General features: G+C 46.9%; 1 protein-coding gene across 12 annotated transcripts in view; it reads right to left on the reverse strand.

Moving 5' to 3' along the window:
- The window catches only part of pard3ab (par-3 family cell polarity regulator alpha, b), a 243694-nt gene that overhangs the window by 100050 nt on the left and 122089 nt on the right, over positions 1–21555 (reverse strand). For 10 of the 12 annotated variants that reach the window (XR_008065181.1, XM_052463672.1, XM_052463668.1 and 7 more), the window contains 7 exons: positions 13280–13374; positions 12152–12235; positions 10290–10415; positions 6837–7038; positions 6347–6572; positions 2940–3079; positions 2603–2731 (listed from right to left, as the gene is read on the reverse strand). Coding sequence is in view for 11 of the 12 variants with exons in the window: in XM_052463672.1 (XP_052319632.1) it covers positions 2603–2731; positions 2940–3079; positions 6347–6572; positions 6837–7038; positions 10290–10415; positions 12152–12235; positions 13280–13374 (1002 nt within the window). In the remaining variant the exon portion in view is untranslated. The remainder of the gene's footprint in view (positions 1–2602; positions 2732–2939; positions 3080–6346; positions 6573–6836; positions 7039–10289; positions 10416–12151; positions 12236–13279; positions 13375–21555) is intronic. The other 2 variants (XM_052463673.1, XM_052463674.1) reach the window with 2 other exon arrangements.

Below are 21555 nucleotides of genomic sequence, written 5' to 3' on the forward strand. Positions count from 1 at the left end.
CAAATAACTCCAGTATTAACTCTTTTTTTTTTTACCTTTATTTAACTAGGCAAGTCAGTTAAGAACAAAATCTTATTTTCAATGACAGCCTAGGAACAGTGAGTTGTTCAGGGGCAGAACGACAGATTTGTACCTTGTCAGCTCGGGGATTCAATCTTGCAACCTTTCGGTTACTAGTCCAACACTCTAACCACTGGGCTACGCTGCCACCCATCTCGTCAGACACTAATAAAAGTCCAAATGTGTTGTATTATTGTATTATTTAAGAAACAATAAAACCTTTCAATTAAAAAAAAATTAACCCCTTGAATGTCTATGTACACACAATATATGTATATGATATGTACATTACATTTGACTGTTAATGTTTACATGAGTCAATCTCAAACAGTGTCGTCACCCTCTAGACAATACCGTGGCTGTGTCATTGGACTCTGGTCTAAAGTAGTGCAGCATAGGGCATAGGGGTCCATTTGGGAGGTATTTCATGTCACTGAAACATTACTCCCAGGTCTACTGGTTTGGAGTGTGTTGGTGCTGCTTGCTCAATCTGATTGATAATCCACACAGCGTGCATTTCTCAGTCTGTCCCTGGCCTGACTGTTCCCTCATCCATCCATCTAATCTGTTCTGAGGGAGCTGAGCGCTGCAGGTTCACACTGAGAATAACTGGATCAGGGGTTTCGTCCGGAATGGCAGCCTACTGGCACCCTGTTCCCTATAGCACACTACTTTTGACCAAGATTTTTGGGGTTTGGTCAAAAGTAGTGCACTATGCAGGGAATATGGTGTCATTTGGGACGCAGCCCAGGATAAAGAGCAGCACAATCAATCAACACGCTGAACGGTCATGTGTTAGGAGAACAAGACTTACTGGAGAACTGGGATATGAACTAGATCTGTGACAGGGTATAAGACACACAAACAACATACTAACACATACAACCACAGGACCTAACAACACACATACAACCACAGGACCTAACAACACACATACAACCACAGGACCTAACAACACACATACAACCACAGGACCTAACAACACACATACAACCACAGGACCTAACAACACACATACAACCACAGGGCCTAACAACACACATACAACCACAGGGCCTAACAACACACATACAACCACAGGACCTAACAACATACATACAACCACAGGGCCTAACAACATACATACAACCACAGGACCTAACAACATACATACAACCACAGGGCCTAACAACACACATACAACCACAGGGCCTAACAACACACATACAACCACAGGGCCTAACAACACACATACAACCACAGGGCCTAACAACATACATACAACCACAGGACCTAACAACATACATACAACCACAGGGCCTAACAACACACATACAACCACAGGGCCTAACAACAGACATACAACCACAGGGCCTAACAACACACATACAACCACAGGGCCTAACAACACACATACAACCACAGGACCTAACAACATACATACAACCACAGGACCTAACAACACACATACAACCACAGGACCTAACAACATACATACAACCACAGGACCTAACAACATACATACAACCACAGGACCTAACAACAGACATACAACCACAGGACCTAACAACACACATACAACCACAGGACCTAACAACAGACATACAACCACAGGGCCTAACAACATACATACAACCACAGGGCCTAACAACACACATACAACCACAGGACCTAACAACACACATACAACCACAGGACCTAACAACAGACATACAACCACAGGGCCTAACAACATACATACAACCACAGGGCCTAACAACACACATACAACCACAGGACCTAACAACACACATACAACCACAGGACCTAACAACACACAAACAACCACAGGACCTAACAACACACATACAACCACAGGACCTAACAGACATACAACCACAGGACCTAACAACACACATACAACCACAGGACCTAACAACACACAAACAACCACAGGACCTAACAACACACATACAACCACAGGACCTAACAACACACATACAACCACAGGGCCTAACAACATACATACAACCACAGGGCCTAACAACACACATACAACCACAGGGCCTAACAACACACATACAACCACAGGACCTAACAACACACATACAACCACAGGACCTAACAACATACATACAACCACAGGACCTAACAACATACATACAACCACAGGGCCTAACAACACACATACAACCACAGGGCCTAACAACACACATACAACCACAGGACCTAACAACATACATACAACCACAGGACCTAACAACACACATACAACCACAGGACCTAACAACAGACATACAACCACAGGGCCTAACAACACACATACAACCACAGGGCCTAACAACACACAAACAACCACAGGACCTAACAACATACATACAACCACAGGACCTAACAACATACATACAACCACAGGACCTAACAACACACATACAACCACAGGACCTAACAACACACATACAAACTAACACACACATACTTTCCTGAGAGTAGGGGACATATGACAAATGGGGACTCTACTTTCTAAGGGTCCTAGAGAGGAGGGATGTAGGGTTTGCTGTGATATGGGAGCAGAGAGACATACCACTTCTCTGGGCAGGAAGGTCTCCTCCTGTCGTAACACCACAAGCCCCACAGCCCCTCCCATGGGCGTGGCCCTCAGCAGACAGACCACCTCCTCCTGGGTCAACCCAACCAGGTCCACTCCGTTCACCTGGAAGGCAAATGGCCATTAGTAACATACAGATTCACATTCATTTTGAGACCGCTAAACCCCACTGAGATCACTAATATGATCCTTACAGCCTAAACATGTCTATGTGGCAGACTGTATGATGCCAACACAACATAAACCAACGTAAACAGAGATTTCGGAAGGGTGATCAGGCAGTGCGCACTACTCCCTTCATCTCGGGTCTCACCTCCAGCAGCCTGTCTCCAGCCTTGAGGTGTCCGTCCTGGATGGCAGCTCCTCGGGGCAGGATGTTCTTCACGTAGATGGGTGCCGAGCCACCGATGGGGACGTCACGCGATGTGATGCTGAAACCCAGACCCTCCGGACCTGAGGGAAGTGTGAGAAGGCCTATATTTGAACTTGCCTTCATATCACAGGTACACTAGGACGTACACAGCAACAAAACATATAGTCCAAATGGCCATAGAAAACCAAAACAGGCATTCCAAGAGGAAAATGGAACATGGGAAGGAATCTGGACGACTAGTAGGAATGTTGAGACCTGCAGAACCCTCCCGGCCTAATGAGACCAACTCTATCCGAGTGTAGAGGATGGGGATCGGACCGCTTCTCTCCCAGACGGCACCACATTCAGAATGTCTCAGTAGAATGTCTCCTCAGCCTAATCCCTCTGTCTGACAGTCTGAGCTGTGTACGGTAATGCAAGCAAGGCAGAACGCAAACAGAGGATTCCAGAATGCTCAGAGGATTCTGTTTCAGAACACTCTAAATCCCTTCCATGTCAATAAGCCAATCAACTTCCCACCACAGTATGGGCACGTATTACACTTACCAGTAAATGGCTTAACCATCGCTATGCTTCACATGGTACACAGGATCTTTGAAGACACATTAGCTTGATTAGGAAAGACGTGCGCTAATTCCAGATTGATTGTCTTACAGCTTGGGTTTTGTGAAGAGGCCAGTGAGTCAGAGTTAGCAAGCAAACTAACCAAGTAAATCTATCATCCAAATAAGGTTTAGTCTGCCCTCGACACATAACAAGCCAGGCAAAGTCTCATAAATTAATGTTAATCTGCAACTACTGTACTCGTTCAACCAAAGCAAACAAGGAATGGAAGGAGAAGAAATGTCTTCCAGAACCTGGTGGATGATAACAGAGCTACGTTTACGTTGTCATCCTACTAAATGGAACGATAGACACCTGGATGTGGTCAGTGGGGATCTTATTAACAGGAATCAACCAGGTTGGGAGTTACGGGCTGCTTTTCAAATGGCACCCTACAGTACTCCTTATATAGTGCACTCATTTTGACCAGTCCACTATAATATAGCGAATAGAGTGAAGGTTGTGATGCATCCCCGATTTCTGGCCTGGGCCTTTCAGTACTCTGGCTTGGTTCCAGGCCAGGGGTCCAGGACAGTGGAGACATCCCAACACAGTGCTGGTGTGCCATATGGACTGGGCCCTTCTATCTTCAACATTGCTTTTGACACAGTGCACACTACACAGACAGAGTGGCTGCTTAGCAACAAGCCCTCTTGCCCACCACACCTGGCAGGAACTTATGGCAGAGACCGGTATGTGTGTGTCTCCTATGGCAGAGGCCTGTGCCGTGCCAACTCTGTCCAGCTGTCAGTCACTGCATACACCCCTGAAGTGTGTTTCATTAGGAATTTATGGCTCAATCTCAATATGTAACACATTTTCTGTCCACCATTTCAGGGAAAAGTGTGAAGCCGTTTGGCCATCTTTATTCAAGTCTATGGCAGGATCGAATGATTCTGAAGTGTGCATCTCTTCATGAAACAATGAGATGAGACTGGCATATGTTTATTTGGAAGCTACCGTAATAATGATATATTTCCACCCAAACCATTTGCTGCGTTCCTCCTAAACAGAACAAGTATTTATTTATCCAACCTCATCACACAGACCTAAACACAGCATTTTATTTGTAGAATCTAAGAGGCTAAATTCTTAGACTGAGGGAAGGTAACACTGAGTAAAATGGCCTGTTTCCAAGCGTGTACAAGTCAGTCAAAATACCTGTAATGATAAGAAGTAGAAGCTCAGTATTGAGAAGTCAGAGCTTGACCAGTCTTGATTAGTTGGCTCTGGAAGGTCATGGATCGTTACACTAAATATTTACACTAATAGCCCCTAACACCTTGTCTATTGTCCTCATATCACAGCCCAGTTCAGCTCAGTAGGTAACCTATGCCAAACACTTATTTAACAGGCATATAACAGAGTTGTCTTAAGAACAACAGACTATTTAGTTTATGGAGTCTATACTCATACAATCGTCAATTAAAGATCTAATATCAAACTTCAATTCAAACTTTATTTGAAGTGTATTTAAAATAACAACACACTTAATAAAACAATCAAAACAAAGGCATCCTAACACCTCAAGCAGTTTCACAGTACGACGCAAAGTACTTCAAAAAATATAAGCATGATACAAACAATGAATAATTAAACCATTTTTACTGCTATAATTTAAGAAATTAACTAAAGCTTTATTGTCAAATTCCAAATGCTACAGTAGGCCCCTTGATTTCTCATAGTTTCACCTTCAAGTAGCCTAATGCCTAAAAAGCAGTCTACTTGAAACTGGTACTACCACAATTACAGTCTTTTTAGTCGTGGTAAACTGCACTTTATACCACCATTTGTTAATGTTAATTAATTTAGCTTATTTCATTAATTGTTTTTTGGAAGATGGGATTATTATTTTTTTTAATGTACATCTTGGCTTATCTTGTACACTCTAATGTTTCATTTCATTAGAGATGTTGCATTTTATCATTTGAACACCTGTTATTCTTTGACAAACAAATGTGGAGGGGGCTGTAACAATGGTGAGGTGTGAGTGTCAGGTTAACCACATGGTATGTCTCAGGATGGAACAAAGGTGCAGTCAGGATCTGAACACCCCATGGTTGCTCTTATCCAACAGTCGGTGGAAAAACAAGTTTGAGTGTTCGGAGATGAAAGTTCTTCTGCCTGGCATGGAAGTGGCTAAAGTCTTCAGAGGTGTAAGGATAATTAAGGGTCTGAAACTAGGGTATTTGGTTCAGTGTTTTTGTTAGTTTTGGAGTTAAGCAAGGTTTTTCAGTTGTTCGGGCACACACATTTTCTGGAGGCGAAGCCGAAGTTTGGAGCCAAAGTCTAAGTCCCTTCGTCAGTGATTGGTCAACAGAGGGGATTCTTCAATAAAATCTTTGTCATTCAACGAGACAACTCATTTTCAAGCACATTTTTCTATTGAAAACTGTACCAAACATCTTAGTTAGAAGTAAAATTGCGTGACTAATATTTCTACGGCAAAAACATCAACATTAATAGACATCTAGAGTTATCTTAGATTATTTCTGACTATTTTGAGGAAGTGTATACTATTGCCGCTTTTTTTTCAAGCGATGGTCTTTTAAGGTAGTCTACGAGTACACTCGTTCGGTTAGCCGAGTTTGGCTAGGCGCCAGCCGAACTGAAGCAAGCTGACGCCTTAAGACAATTTTCTTAGACCCCTGGCCAAGATTAGATGTGCTGGAGAGGATTAGATCAATGCTTTCTCTGTAAGGTCCAATCACAGATTTTTTAGGTGTGTATGTGTGTCATCTGACCTTTTTTCAGCTGGATGTTCAGTCTCCTGCCGACCTTTTTGGTGAAGCCCGCCGCGGGGGTGGAGTTTAGCACCCTGTGAGGGGAGGGGGTGCGGCCTGGAGGGGCATGGCCTAATGGGGGCTTGCCCATGGAGCCCCCATGGGCAAGCACATGGGGGTGAGGTAGAGAGGTGTAGGCGTCACCCTGCTCGGGGTGCTGGTGAGGGTGGGGACCACGGGACATCCTCTGTGATAGAAGATAAAACAGCATTTCATTATCAGTTTTGAAAGAAATTAGCCTTGCATCATAAACGCAACGACAGACCCTCGTAACCCGGACGGCGCTGGGCCAATTGTGCACCGCCCTATGGGACTCCGATCGCGGACGGCTGTGATACAGCCCGGGATCAAACCAGGGTCTGTAGTGATGCCTGTAGCACTGAGATGCTCCGCCTTAGACCGCTGCGGCACTCTGGACACTCGACAGACAATATACAAAACGTAGAGAGACCTGTGGGGTGTGGTCCAGGCCTGAGGTTGTGCTGCCTCTCTCGCTGGCTAGGGAGTCAGGGCTGAAGCTTCCAGAGGAGTAGGCCACGTCGGGGTTCCTCTCGCTGTGTGACAGCTGCTCGTACTGGGCCTTCATCAGGTTGGGAACCACATGGAACATGATGACTGGTGAACGCATGGCCTGGCGGAACATGTTCTGGGCTCTGAGGACAGGAAGGAGGGAGAAGCAACACAACTCAACACAGATGTTGGATCCGACATAGTCTGCATCTCAAATGGAACAGGAGGAGTGTGTCCTGAATGGACTCGTCGAAAGTAGGGCTCAATAAAAAGTATTTGTTGCCAATTTATGACTCAAGCACACATTACACACTACATTAGTTGTGGTTATCAACCCTGCTGGTAGGGCACCTGCACAGCACAGTGGTTAAAGCTTGTAGAGAGTAAGAATGTATAGCTTTAGAATAGGCTTGCCAGTTTCATCATGTAATCCCTCATATGGCTCAGATGAAAGGAATGGGGTTTCTGAAGCACGTTTGGAGAAAAATCATTTTAAACCCCTTCAACATTAGGTAGTGTAGATATGAACTGAAACCATCTATTTAGTGTAATCTTGCCATGGCAGTAGTCTTGTTAGCCACACCTGTTACAGTAGATTAAAGCCGACTTTGCTAGACATCTCGGATATGTCCCAAATGCCACCCTATTCCCTATATAGCGCTCTACTTTTCACCAGGGACTTTAGGGCTCTGATCAAAATGAGTGCTACATTGGGAATAGGTTGCCATATGGGATGCACACAGGCAACTCCTCTCTCAAAACAGATTAACAGACATCATTACCCCACTCCCAACTACCGTGCAATTCCTAGCCTTATTCCCAGCCACTAATAATATTCCCAAATCAAATGTAATTTGCCACAAGCGCTGAATACAACAGGTGTATTACAACCTTACAGTGAAATGCGTACTTATCAGCTCATTACCAACAATGACAGAACAATAATGAATGTTCACTCCCATGTCAACCTCTAATGATGAAGCCCTCCCACCACTTCCTCAAAAATATAATGGAGAAGCTTTTCTGACATTTAGCATGTGTGAAAACCCTGTCTGTTTTGCTATATTTAATTCAACACCAGTAAGTAACCTAGGTTGGGAAACCTATTACATCCTGTCTGGAAATTGATATAGCCTGAAATTGGGAAGCAGCTCCGCGATATCGGTTGCCAGGCCCAACTGGTGTCGTCACTGACATTTGTGTCTCCCTGAGGGAACACAGGTCAGTGTTCAGCACGATAGTGCCCACAAAGCTCATCACTAAGCTAAGGACCCTGGGACTAAACACCTCCCTCTGGAACTGGATCCTGGACTTCCTGACAGTCTGCCCCAAGGTGGTAAACGTAGCAACAACAGATCTGCCATGCTGATCCTCAACACTAGGGCCCCTCGGGGGGGCGTGCTTAGTCACCTCCATTACTCTGTTCACCCACGACTGCGTGGCCAAGCACGACTCCAACACCATTACTAAGTTCGCTGATGACACAGCAGTGGAAGGCCTGATCACCGACAACAATGAGACGGCCTATAGGGAGGTCAGAGACCTGGCAGTGTGATACCAGGACAACAACACCTCTCTCAACATCAGCAAGACAAAGGAGCTGATCACGGACTACAGGAAAAGGAGGGCCGAACACCCCCCCCCCCCAATTAACATTGACGGGGCTGGAGTGGAGCGGGTAAAGAGTTTCAAGTTCCTTTGTGTCCACATCACCAACAAACTAACATGGTCCAAACACACTAACACAGTCGTGAAGAAGGCACAACAAAACCTTTCCCCCCTCAGGAGACTGAAAAGATTTGGCATGGGTCCCCAGATTCTCAAAAAGTTCTAGAGCTGCACCATCGAGAGCATCACCGCCTGGTATGGCAACTGCTCGGCATCTGACCATAAGGCACTAGAGGGTAGTGCGTATGGCCCAGTACATCACTGGGGCCAAGCTTCCTGCCATCCAGGACCTCTATACCAGGCGGTGTCAGAGGAAAGCCCATAAAATTGGCAGAGACTTCAGGCACCAAAGTCAGACTGTTAAATGTCACTCTTCACCTCAGGTGGCACGGGTATAGTTAAATACGTAAACAATTGGGCTTGATGGTAAAGTGAGTAGAGCAGCAATGCTGCTTGTCCCACTCTCCAGCTGGTAGCCTATTTGATTAAACCGCAGCAATGTAATACTACGGGAGTGACCCCGGCGGAAGGGGGAGGCGGGAAATGACAATTTATTTTTTATTACGTAAACCATATTAGGCCTAGCCTACAGTCGTTTTCGTGCAACACTCCACATGACATTTCCACCCCCCAAAAAATATAACTCAATTTTTAACTATTCTTGTAGACCAGGGGTACTCAACTCTTACCCTAAGACATCCGGAGCCTGCTGGTTTTCTGCTCTACCTGATAATTCATTGCACCCACCTGGTGTCCCAGGTCTAAAATCAGTCCCTGATTAGGGTGGAACAAAGGGAAGAAATGCAGTGGAACTGACTGAGGTCCAGTTGCGTTTGAGGGCTGTAGACTGTTGTTCCTGTCCTGAACTGGACCCTAGAACTTCACTCCCATTCCTCCCAGAATCACATGGGAATCCTGTTCAACCACTAGGCTACACCATAGCCATAGCTTATTGTGAATGTGTAAGTGTGCACACAAAACAAATGACAGCTGATTTTTCACAGTACACCAGTGCTTATGCTTCTGAGAAGCACATTACATAAAGCATGATGAGGAATGTAAGATTGCATTCAAAAGCTTTAGCTGGATTCTAGAATGGCACGCAAGCAGCGTACAACAGAACTAGAATGAGTAGAATGGCCTCCCCCATTCAAGTCAATGACACCATAATGGGTGGCCTGGCAGCCATTTTGACTGTACAAAATAGGAATGAAGCAGGAAGCCCTCATGCTATTTCTATGGAACAGTATCTGCAGCAGAGAACAATGGGAGGCAGCAGCAGTTAGCTAGGCTGTTAGGATCTGCTCAGACTGAAGAGCTGAGGGAGAGACAGATCAAAGCCAGGGATGCCCTGAAAGTCAGAAGCCAAGCAAGTAGAGCAGAGGTAGGTTTGATCTAGGAGTCTAATAGGAAGATGTTAGCATCCAGTAGCAACAGATGGAGCTGCTAAATACATGGAGGTTTAGAAAGGATTGCAAGTATGGAGAGGAACGAGGCTGAGAGGAATGGCAGGCAGCCTCCATATTACCAAGATCCTACAGTAGGACTGACTTAGGAATCATCAAACAGGAATGGGGTTAGCTTAGCAACAGACAGCAGCAGAGGCCATGCTTTGGTTAGAAGACATGGCAGTGGAGAGTAAGGGAGAGGAGCAGAGGAGGGCTGGCAGGGAGTGGAGGGGGGGCTCAGGACCAGTGGTCCCGGTCGGTAGGTACAGGCGTCTTACTGTTCGAAGCGGATGTTTCGCAGGTCTCCATTATTAATGCGTACGATGCAGTCATTCTCCTGGAACAGACTATGTTGTTCCGCCTTGCCTCCCCTCTCCAGGCGCTTGACCAACAAGCCGAGAGTCCTGGAAACATTCAGAAGCAGACGTTGGTGTAATACGGCTGGCAGCTGTGGAGGAGGCCTTAGGGTTCAATATGGTTGTTGGGGTACAGAGCAGGCCTGGATAGGGGAGGACTACTGAAGCTCCAGCAAACACCTAGGCTCTACATGAATAAGGTGTGTTGCAAATGGCACTCTATTTCCTATGTAGTGCACTAGAGCCATTTTGGATACATGCATAGGCTCATAACGAAGAGATGAGCAACATGCCCTCCATGTCATCTGCATCCTTACTTAGTTCACAGGCTAACACTGATTGGTGTATGGTTTTAATTAATGCAAAGTGTAAAGTGGAAGTGAGATATGAGACACTGTCTTGGCTAGATTCCCAACCTGGTCACATTCCATTCTGGCCACCTAGTCATCCCCCTCGTTCCTAATCGGCATGTCACTCCTCATCTCTCCACCTGATAGCTGATGTGTGGTGAGCGTTCTGGCACAGAAATGGTGGCCATGAATCACTGAGGTGGGTGCCTCACATTGGGGGTGGATGAGGTGAAATTCTCTCTACTATGTAAAGCGCTTTGAGTACCTCAGTTGGTAGAAAAGCATTACATAAATTCAAATAAATTATTATTAAGTTGGTGGCGTCATGTTTGTCAGTAGTAATTTTGGTGTCTAGATGAAAGTGCCCGTCTTTTAAAACAGCATAGGTGTAGTTACTGTAGCTAGGTGTGCCCGTTCTCTCTACCTGAATGCAAAGTTTCGCTCCTGACTGAGCTGCCTTATGCAAAACAAATAGAGACCATTAGCATTCTGACAGAGAAAACGGTTAAATCTACAGTAACGTATAGGAATTAGAGAAATGCTGCTCCATCACACGTGAGTTTGGGAATTCTTCAGCTGTGACAGCTGTCAGAGAAAGCAGTAACCCTCCATACAGTAGCAAGATGCCTCGGGCTTCCTGACTGCTACACAATGCTGACTTCACTGAAACACTGAATACAGAGTAGGTCATCCAAAATCATACCAATTACCATAAAGTGCTAGAACTATTAAAATAATACTTATTGTTCACAGGTATGTTTAAACACAGATTCATTATAACAAAATATGTTTTCCAGAACTTCTAGTTGGAAGTTCCTCTGAATCAGTAGCGAATAAGCTAGCCTGGGTACCCGTGTTTGTGCCATCATGCCAATCCTTGCTACACCTTATCATGTTTGGCATGACAAGGAGTTGACAAGACAGCACAAACAGATCTGGGACGAGGCTAGGAATTGTAAACCTAGCTCTGTGCTAGTGGACATATGTGAAAGAGCTGGACCATTAAATCAATTATTCTATTACATCTTCTAACAGAGACGTGTGTGGACTGTAAATGTGTATAGGACTGCTGAGTACAACATTTACATCAAGGAAATACTTCAGACAGGAGTGACGGAGGAACATGACAGTCACCTGCGAGCACTGAACAATCCTGATTGATCACTGTAAACTAGCTAATCACTTCATGATGTGAGCATGACATGCATGTTGGGTAGGTCCATGTGTAGGGGGAGTGTGTGTGTGTGTTTGTTTTACTGGGACACATGAGGATGCAGATGCCATAGCAGACTAAGCTCGCTCTCTCTCTCTCTCCCCCCTCCTTCCCTCTCGCTCCCTACTCCCCCCTCCTTAATCGTGGCAGTGTTATGCCTGCGTAGCGTAAGTAGCCTGCTGCCTGTCTATCCAGTGGTGGCTGTAGTGGGAGGGCTTTACCTGCGGTCCTGGGCACTGAAAGGCACTACATGGATCCCCAAGGGCCCGCCGTCATTGGACACTTCTACCAGCTTTACAATGTCACTGTGAGACAATGAGGATGGGGAGGGGTGAAACCACATGGAAATCAGGAAGGGGAGAAAAACAACAACAAATAGAGCAGGAAGAAATGAATAAACCACTAGGGATGAGCATTACGCCAGGTTTTGGTTTCTCCCAACATCCCAGGTGACAGAAACGCATCGTTCAGAACCCAGTTCTAAGGAGCGTCAAGGGAGGTTTCCATACACACTACATATACATATCATATCTTATGTCTTGACCTTCAGACAGTCTATCACATAGGATTTTTATAGGGAAATCTGAGACAAGTAAACTGTATCAAATTCCTTTAAAAAAAATAGTGTTGTACTTGTATTCTTTGACCTCCCACCCCTCGAGTTTCCATAGATTGGTGCTTAGTAGTTGTGTTTCTATTACCTTTAGGATAAAGGTTATTTGCATAAAAATATAGTTGTATTCTATTAGGAGGCGAGGACGCCTTCCTTTTTGGGCAAAATAATATCAATAACATACTGTACCTGAAGATTAGACTGATGGCATGAAAAAGATGACAGTTAGAAAACGAGTGTTATTACTATCACCATGACAGTGGATCAGTACATGGTACCTTTTATGGTTATGATGACATTTGATTTATGCTCAAGTTCCTTAAAAGAACATTAGCCAGGGGTTTAAAAAGATTATCTCCAAACTTGTGGAATGCAATATTTATTGGCCTAAATCTTAGACTCTTGACAATAAATGATTACATGGAGAATACAATATAAGATCAGAAGTGTTAGGTTCAGCTTAGAGGTAGGTAGTTAACTGGTACTCATTCCATTGCTACAGATTAATGTTATTCCTGTACTTGTTACGGATCAATGTCAGGTGATCAGAGAGGTGGTTACGTTGAGACAGATGCTCTGGATGAATCCCAAACGACAACTTATTCCCTATATAGTGCACTACTTCTGACCAGGATCCACAAGGCTCTGGTCAAAAGTAGTGCACTATAAAGGGAAAAGGGTGCCACTTGGGATGTAGTCCTCTATCTGTAATTGGACGACCCTTTCAGAGACTTACTCCAGTGACCTCACAGGGGTGTGGGCCATACAGGAGTCAGCTCGGCCAACCGGCTCGATCCTGCCGTTCTCCTCCTCCCCGTGCCCCCCCTCCTCCTGCAAAACAAGACAACAACCATAGAATTACATGACTTCTAGGATCTCTGACTGCAACATGAGCATATTATCAAACCAAGCCTCCCGAGTCTCATTGGCACAGACATTGAAAGATGGTCCATTCCACACTGGCTGAAATGAGTCACAGAAAAATGGTACGCAGACAACATGACATAAGATGGGTAACCTACATATGAGCACCCATTACAGCCTATGCCACTATTAAAACCTGAACAAATGGTCAGGACTGATTCCTATTGTGAGAGCGAGAGAGAGAGTGAGAGAACATGGAGTAAGAGAGAGAAAAAGAGATGGTGGACTAGACAGGGTCATTAAAATTTCATGGTGATACTGGAGAAGGCAGAGGAGCCGCGGCAACGGCAGCAACAGCTCGCCTCATCAGTATGAAAATGAACACATCGCCACAGTTCCCTGTACGGTTGCCATGACAGTGCACTGTTTGCTGCTGCGGGGGAGGGACAACGTACAGTGGAGGGCTGCAGTACACCGGTAATCCAGTCCTGTTGGTCTCCTTCACAACAGGATCACAGTGGCTACAGAGCATGTCTCATAGGATTCGTGTCCTATGCTTAACAGGTTGTGAATGGGTTTCTAAACAAGAGGAAAACGGTTTGGGACACTGTGGGTTACACGTACATGACAATTCTTGCATGGTGTAGACATAGAAAGGGAGATATTTATGAAAAGGTCAAGAAAAATACAATCTTCACATTCTATTCCCCAAGACAACACTATGCTCCTTGAAGAGCATGTGAATCACATTCATCACCACAGATACAGGAGGAAAGTCACACGGCCACATTTCAATAGTAGCTCCTTCGATAGACTTTTGTTTTATTCATCGAGTGACAATTCCATTTCCTGAATTGCACAGTGGGGTTCGACTTGGCTCTCCAACATCACAGTCCGAGTCCCAAATGGCCCCTTATTCCTTTTATAGTGCACTACTTTAGACCAGCGCCGGCTGGACCCTGGTCAAAAGAAAGTGCACTCTAAAGGGAATAGGGTGCCATTTGGGATGCAACAGTGTCCCCCCCAGGTAAGGCGCAGGGACACTGAGGTGACAGAAAATGTTGAGGGGACAGTGGCAGTTTTCCATCAGTATAGGGCCTCATAGGGCCTCATGACAAACGCAAACTGCCTATACTAGCTCATGTTGGTTTGGAGTGACTTGAGTGAATCAAATGGTTTTGTTTGCACTAAAACACATTCAAAAATGCCCTACAACACAGACAGCTACAGTACAAGATGTGCTTTGAAGATCTCACATTTGATTAATACAACATCAACCAAATAACTGTTCAAAAGTCACTTAACTGCACTATGGCACTAGCCTCTTCTGTGACATCAGGTTGTACATATCCTCCCATTCTAACCAAGTGGTTAGATCATCACATCTATAATTCAGGGCTGGGCTTGGAGTTAATGGCTACTGGGAAGACAGGCTACAGGCGGGTAGGCAGGGCAGGTCGTGGCCCAAATGGCACCCTATTCCCGTTATAGTGCACTGCTTTAGACAGCTCCTAGTGCTCTAGTTAAAAGTAGTGCACTATATAGGGAATAGGGTGCCATTTGAGAAAGCCACAGGACAGGACAGGACATATTTTATTTTTCAGCTGAGTCATTGTTTGTTTCCTCATCTTAGTGCGAGTGTCTTGGCCACAATGGCACTCGGGCCTGTGGGCTCATTACATTTTAATAGTAAAATCCATCTCAGTGTGAATGAAGTGGACCGTGTAGCAGACGGCCAAAGTGCACTATAATGAAGTGTGCTCCCGCTGGAAATGGACAGTTGATTGTTTACGGACACAGACACAAGAAACACAACACCCATACATTACCTACAGGACAGACTAATACATGGAGTAAACGTGGAACTTGGACATATGCTCTTAGCCCAGGTGACTATCCTGAATGTCCTTTACACTTAACCCCACTACATCTTCTGTCCTGTCCAGAGTCACATATGAAAACATTGCAGCGAGGCAGGATGGACATAACAGGAGGAAACACTGGGCGAGCACAATTCTCCTCATCCACAATCGGAGTCTTGACAGAGACACACCGGACAAACAGGTTCTGGGTCAGTGGCTGGGTGACCCCTCTCAGGAAACCCCTCAAGGTTAGATTTGGGTCCATTTCTGGGAAATGTGATATGTATACACAGAGTTCCAGGTGCCCACAGGATCATATAGGAGCCCTATACCACGTCATTCAACTCCCACGACATTCAACTACCACGTCATTCAACTGCACCTGCCACGACATTCAACTACCACGACATTCAACTACCACGACATTCAACTACACCCATCACGTCATTCAATTATTCTCATAAACGGTCTAAGTGTAGTAGGACTGTCAGTGTCAACTCAAGTCATTGCGATTATCTGAGATAGGCCTCATCGTTGCGGTTTTGTTAAGTGGCTCTTACCAGTATGCAAGGCACATAAACACTTTCCTGGTGGATGGTTGAAACTGCTGAGGCTGACATGACAATGCCCCCCTCACCCAGTCTGAGGTAGTATAAAGCTAAGGACTGCCTACTGTCTGTATATAAAACAGGCAATGAGAGTGGAGAAAAAGCCAAAAGATAAAACATCCAGCTAAGCCTTTTTCAGAGCAACAGCAGCAGAGCAATAACAATACGGAGGCGCAACATTAGATTTATCTACTCTCAAAATTACAATGAGCTCTGTCGGTAAATCCACTTAATTCATGAGCATCCATTTCAGATATCCATACGATCACCGACGGAGCAAGGGGAGAGGAGATATCCATACGATCACCGACGGAGCAAGGGGAGAGGAGATGTCCATACGATCACCGACGGAGCAAGGGGAGAGGAGATATCCATACGATCACCGACGGAGCAAGGGGAGAGGAGATGTCCATACGATCACCGACGGAGCAAGGGGAGAGGAGATATCCATACGATCACAGACGGAGCAAGGGGAGAGGAGATATCCATACGATCACCGACGGAGCGAGAGGAGAGGAGATATCCATACGATCACCGACGGAGCGAGAGGAGAGGAGATATCCATACGATCACCGACGGAGCAAGGGGAGAGGAGATGTCCATACGATCACCGACGGAGCAAGGGGAGAGGAGATATCCATACGATCACCGACGGAGCAAGGGGAGAGGAGATATCCATACGATCACCGACGGAGCAAGGGGAGAGGAGATATCCATACGATCACCGACGGAGCAAGGGGAGAGGAGATATCCATACGATCACCGACGGAGCAAGAGGAGAGGAGATATCCATACGATCACCGACGGAGCAAGAGGAGAGGAGATATCCATACGATCACCGACGGAGCAAGGGGAGAGGAGATATCCATACGATCACCGACGGAGCAAGGGGAGAGGAGATAGCCATACGATCACCGACGGAGCAAGGGGAGAGGAGATAGCCATACGATCACCGACGGAGCAAGGGGAGAGGAGATAGCCATACGATCACCGACGGAGCAAGGGGAGAGGAGATGTCCATACGATCACCGACGGAGCAAGGGGAGAGGAGATATCCATACGATCACCGACGGAGCAAGGGGAGAGGAGATAGCCATACGATCACCGACGGAGCAAGGGGAGAGGAGATATCCATACGATCACCGACGGAGCAAGGGGAGAGGAGATATCCATACGATCACCGACGGAGCAAGGGGAGAGGAGATATCCATACGATCACCGACGGAGCAAGAGGAGAGGAGATATCCATACGATCACCGACGGAGCAAGAGGAGAGGAGATATCCATACGATCACCGACGGAGCAAGGGGAGAGGAGATATCCATACGATCACTGACGGAGCAAGGGGAGAGGAGATATCCATACGATCACCGACGGAGCAAGAGGAGAGGAGATATCCATACGATCACTGACGGAGCAAGGGGAGAGGAGGTTACGGACTAAATACCAACATGACACACCGGATATGAGTCTGCATAGCAATACCCCCTGTATATAGCCTCATTATTGTATTGTGATACTTATTAAAAATGTTTTATGTTTTACTTTAGCTTATTTAGTAAATATTTTCTTAACTCTATTTTCTTCAAATGGCTTTGTTGGTTAAGGGCTTGTAAAAGTAAGCATTTCACGGTATTCGACGACATGCAAGTGTTCCTTGTAGAGAGAGCTCGTTTGTACATAAGATGGGTTTAACGGTTTCCTCTGACAGACTGACTACCACAGGACAGCCCTGCTATAAGTATACTCCTTCCCTGATACCTGCATTGCTTATTTTTTACAACAATCACACAAATTCCTCCTGAATTGACGTAGGTGCTGGTCCAACACATAGCAGCGGTTTATGTTGTGTTTGGGGGGTACAGGACACAGTGTAATTGGAAACATATGAGACACTGCAGGAGCTGGAATGCGTACACACACACACACACACACACACACACACACACACACACACACACACACACACACACACACACACACACACACACACACACACACACACACACACACACACACACACACACACACACACACACACACACACACACACACACACACACACACACCTACCTAATGAGTCTGAGAAGGTGGGATCCTTCATATGAGCTTCCTGATCATCTCTGAAAGTTGGGTGGGATCACACACACACACACATTTGTATTTGTTAAGGCTGTTACACAATACATTCACATTAAGTGTGTGCCATCAGGCCCCTATTCTACAACACAAAAAACATGTGTACGTGTGTGAATAGTGCATATGTTATCGTCTGTGCGTTTGCGCCTGTTTGTGTTGCTTGACAATCCCCACTGTTCCATAAAATCTACTTTATCTGGTTTTAATTTTACCGCTGGCATGAGTTACTTGATGTGGAATAGAGCTCCATGTAATCATGGCTCTATGTAGTTATATATGTGCAGTACAAATGAATAGCATAATCCTGTGTTTACATTTGGAGCTGTATTGATTTCGACCTGACTAAATGTAGTATTGCATTGTTTCCACCTGTTAATGTGTGAATTCCAGAAGTGTTTACGGTCTCCGAGTCCGCTGTGCCTCTGTCCCAAATGGCACACTATTCTGTATTCAGTGCACACATTTTGACCAGGCCTGTAGGGTTCCACGCAAAAGAAGTGAACAATAAAGGGATTAGGGTGCCATTTGGGACACATACAGTGTCTCTACTGTGGTAATGAAGCTGGTGTGAGACTGTTTGCACGGAGGGAGCCATTTCTCACTCCACTGAGCACATCGAACACTGACAACACTGAACAGGAATTAACAGGCTTGCGAGTGCCAGCCAAGGTGAGGATGAAACAGAACAATGAATGCATAGTTTCACACAATGGGGAGGAGGAATAAATATATAGGTAAGCAGAATACACACGCTCCACTGAGGTGACAATAGAACAGGGTTCCCCAACTGGCGGCCCGTGGGCCTTTATTTGGCCCAAGTTCTGCTTTTTTTCAAATATTCATTGTTGGACATACAATTCCGTAAAAACACCAGGAAATCAGCTCCAAGTCACTTAAATTGAAGAAATCTGTTGCCAAGTATTCCCACAGATATTAGACACATGCATGATCATACAGAAATGTAAACAAGGTTAAGGTCAAACATATCTGTTTGGGCTTCTTGTGGTCAATTTGCAGTCTACAAATTATTTGTAATTATGTTCCGGCCCCCGGACAGTCCGCTCAAGAAAAAAAAATGTCCCGTGGCTGAATCTAGTTGATTACTGCAACAGAAATTGCCCCTGCATATTTAAGAAATTAATCTACAGATTAGCCGTAAAGCAGCGAAGGTCACTTCAGTGTTAGTTGGTTAACATAAAGCACTTGCTAAAGGTCGATTGCAGTGGTATAATCAGAGTAACATTGTGTTACAGGCAGGAACAAGCTCCCGAGTGACGCAGCGGTCTAAGGCACTGCATCTCAGTGCTTGAGGCATCACTACAGACCCTGGTTCAATCCAGGCTGTACCACAACCGGCCGTGAGTGGGGAGTCCCATAAGGAGGTGCACAATTGGCCCAGTGTTGTCCGGGTTAGGCTGTCATTGTAAATAAGACTTTGTTCTTATCTGACTTGTTAAACAAAATGTTCCATAAAAAAAAAGTCAGGTTACTAAGAGACCTCCATAAATGGTGACAACTGAAAGCTGTGGGGGAGATCGCAAGAAAGAAAAAGCAAACAAATTTCACAAGAGGCCTATTACCCACACAACTAGTCCTGTGAGATGGCAGTCTTGGAGCTAGCAGGGGAGACGCATGGCGGTCTTGGAGCTGGCAGGGGAGACGCATGGCGGTCTTGGAGCTGGCAGGGGAGACGCATGGCGGTCTTGGAGCTGGCAGGGGAGACGCATGGCGGTCTTGGAGCTGGCAGGGGAGACGCATGGCGGTCTTGGAGCTGGCAGGGGAAACGCATGGCGGTCTTGGAGCTGGCAGGGGAAACGCATGGCGGTCTTGGAGCTGGCAGGGGAAACGCATGGCGGTCTTGGAGCTGGCAGGGGAAACGCATGGCGGTCTTGGAGCTGGCAGGGGAGACGCATGGCGGTCTTGGAGCTGGCAGGGGAGACGCATGGCGGTCTTGGAGCTGGCAGGGGAGACGCATGGCGGTCTTGGAGCTGGCAGGGAAACGCATGGCGGTCTTGGAGCTGGCAGGAAACGCATGGCGGTCTTGGAGCTGGCAGGGAAACGCATGGCGGTCTTGGAGCTGGCAGGGAAACGCATGGCGGTCTTGGAGCTGGCAGGGGAAACGCATGGCGGTCTTGGAGCTGGCAGGGGAGACGCATGGCGGTCTTGGAGCTGGCAGGGGAGACGCATGGAGGTCTTGGAGCTGGCAGGGGAGACGCATGGCGGTCTTGGAGCTGGCAGGGGAGACGCATGGCGGTCTTGGAGCTGGCAGGGGAGACGCATGGCGGTCTTGGAGCTGGCAGGGGAGACGCATGGCGGTCTTGGAGCTGGCAGGGGAGACGCATGGCGGTCTTGGAGCTGGCAGGGGAGACGCATGGCGGTCTTGGAGCTGGCAGGGGAGACGCATGGCGGTCTTGGAGCTAGCAGGGGAGACGCATGGCTGTCTTGGAGCTAGCAGGGGAGACGCATGGCTGTCTTGGAGCTAGCAGGGGAGACGCATGGCAGTCTTGGAGCTAGCAGGGGAGACGCATGGCAGTCTTGGAGCTAGCAGGGGAGACGCATGGCAGTCTTGGAGCTAGCAGGGGAGACGCATGGCAGTCTTGGAGCTAGCAGGGGAGACGCATGGCAGTCTTGGAGCTAGCAGGGGAGACGCATGGCAGTCTTGGAGCTAGCAGGGGAGACGCATGGCAGTCTTGGAGCTAGCAGGGAGACGCATGGCAGTCTTGGAGCTAGCAGGGGAGACGCATGGCAGTCTTGGAGCTAGCAGGGGAGACGCATGGCAGTCTTGGAGCTAGCAGGGGAGACGCATGGCAGTCTTGGAGCTAGCAGGGGAGACGCATGGCAGTCTTGGAGCTAGCAGGGAGACGCATGGCAGTCTTGGAGCTAGCAGGGGAGACGCATGGCAGTCTTGGAGCTAGCAGGGGAGACGCATGGCAGTCTTGGAGCTAGCAGGGGAGACGCATGGCAGTCTTGGAGCTAGCAGGGGAGACGCATGGCAGTCTTGGAGCTAGCAGGGGAGACGCATGGCAGTCTTGGAGCTAGCAGGGGAGACGCATGGCAGTCTTGGAGCTAGCAGGGGAGACGCATGGCAGTCTTGGAGCTAGCAGGGGAGACGCATGGCAGTCTTGGAGCTAGCAGGGGAGACGCATGGCAGTCTTGGAGCTAGCAGGGGAGACGCATGGCAGTCTTGGAGCTAGCAGGGGAGACGCATGGCAGTCTTGGAGCTAGCAGGGGAGACGCATGGCAGTCTTGGAGCTAGCAGGGGAGACGCATGGCAGTCTTGGAGCTAGCAGGGGAGACGCATGGCAGTCTTGGAGCTAGCAGGGGAGACGCATGGCAGTCTTGGAGCTAGCAGGGAAGACGCATGGCAGTCTTGGAGCTAGCAGGGAAGACGCATGGCAGTCTTGGAGCTAGCAGAAGATAGAGAAACTACAGCTTTTTTCCTCATTAGAGAAAAGGCTGGTGGAGTCACATTTATCCTCGGTTATGATAGTATGCTTATAATGGTACCAACTGCTTTCTTTAAAAGTGAAGGAATTTCA

The sequence above is a fragment of the Oncorhynchus keta genome, chromosome 15, assembly GCF_023373465.1.
Source record: "Oncorhynchus keta strain PuntledgeMale-10-30-2019 chromosome 15, Oket_V2, whole genome shotgun sequence".
Taxonomy (NCBI): domain Eukaryota; kingdom Metazoa; phylum Chordata; class Actinopteri; order Salmoniformes; family Salmonidae; genus Oncorhynchus; species Oncorhynchus keta.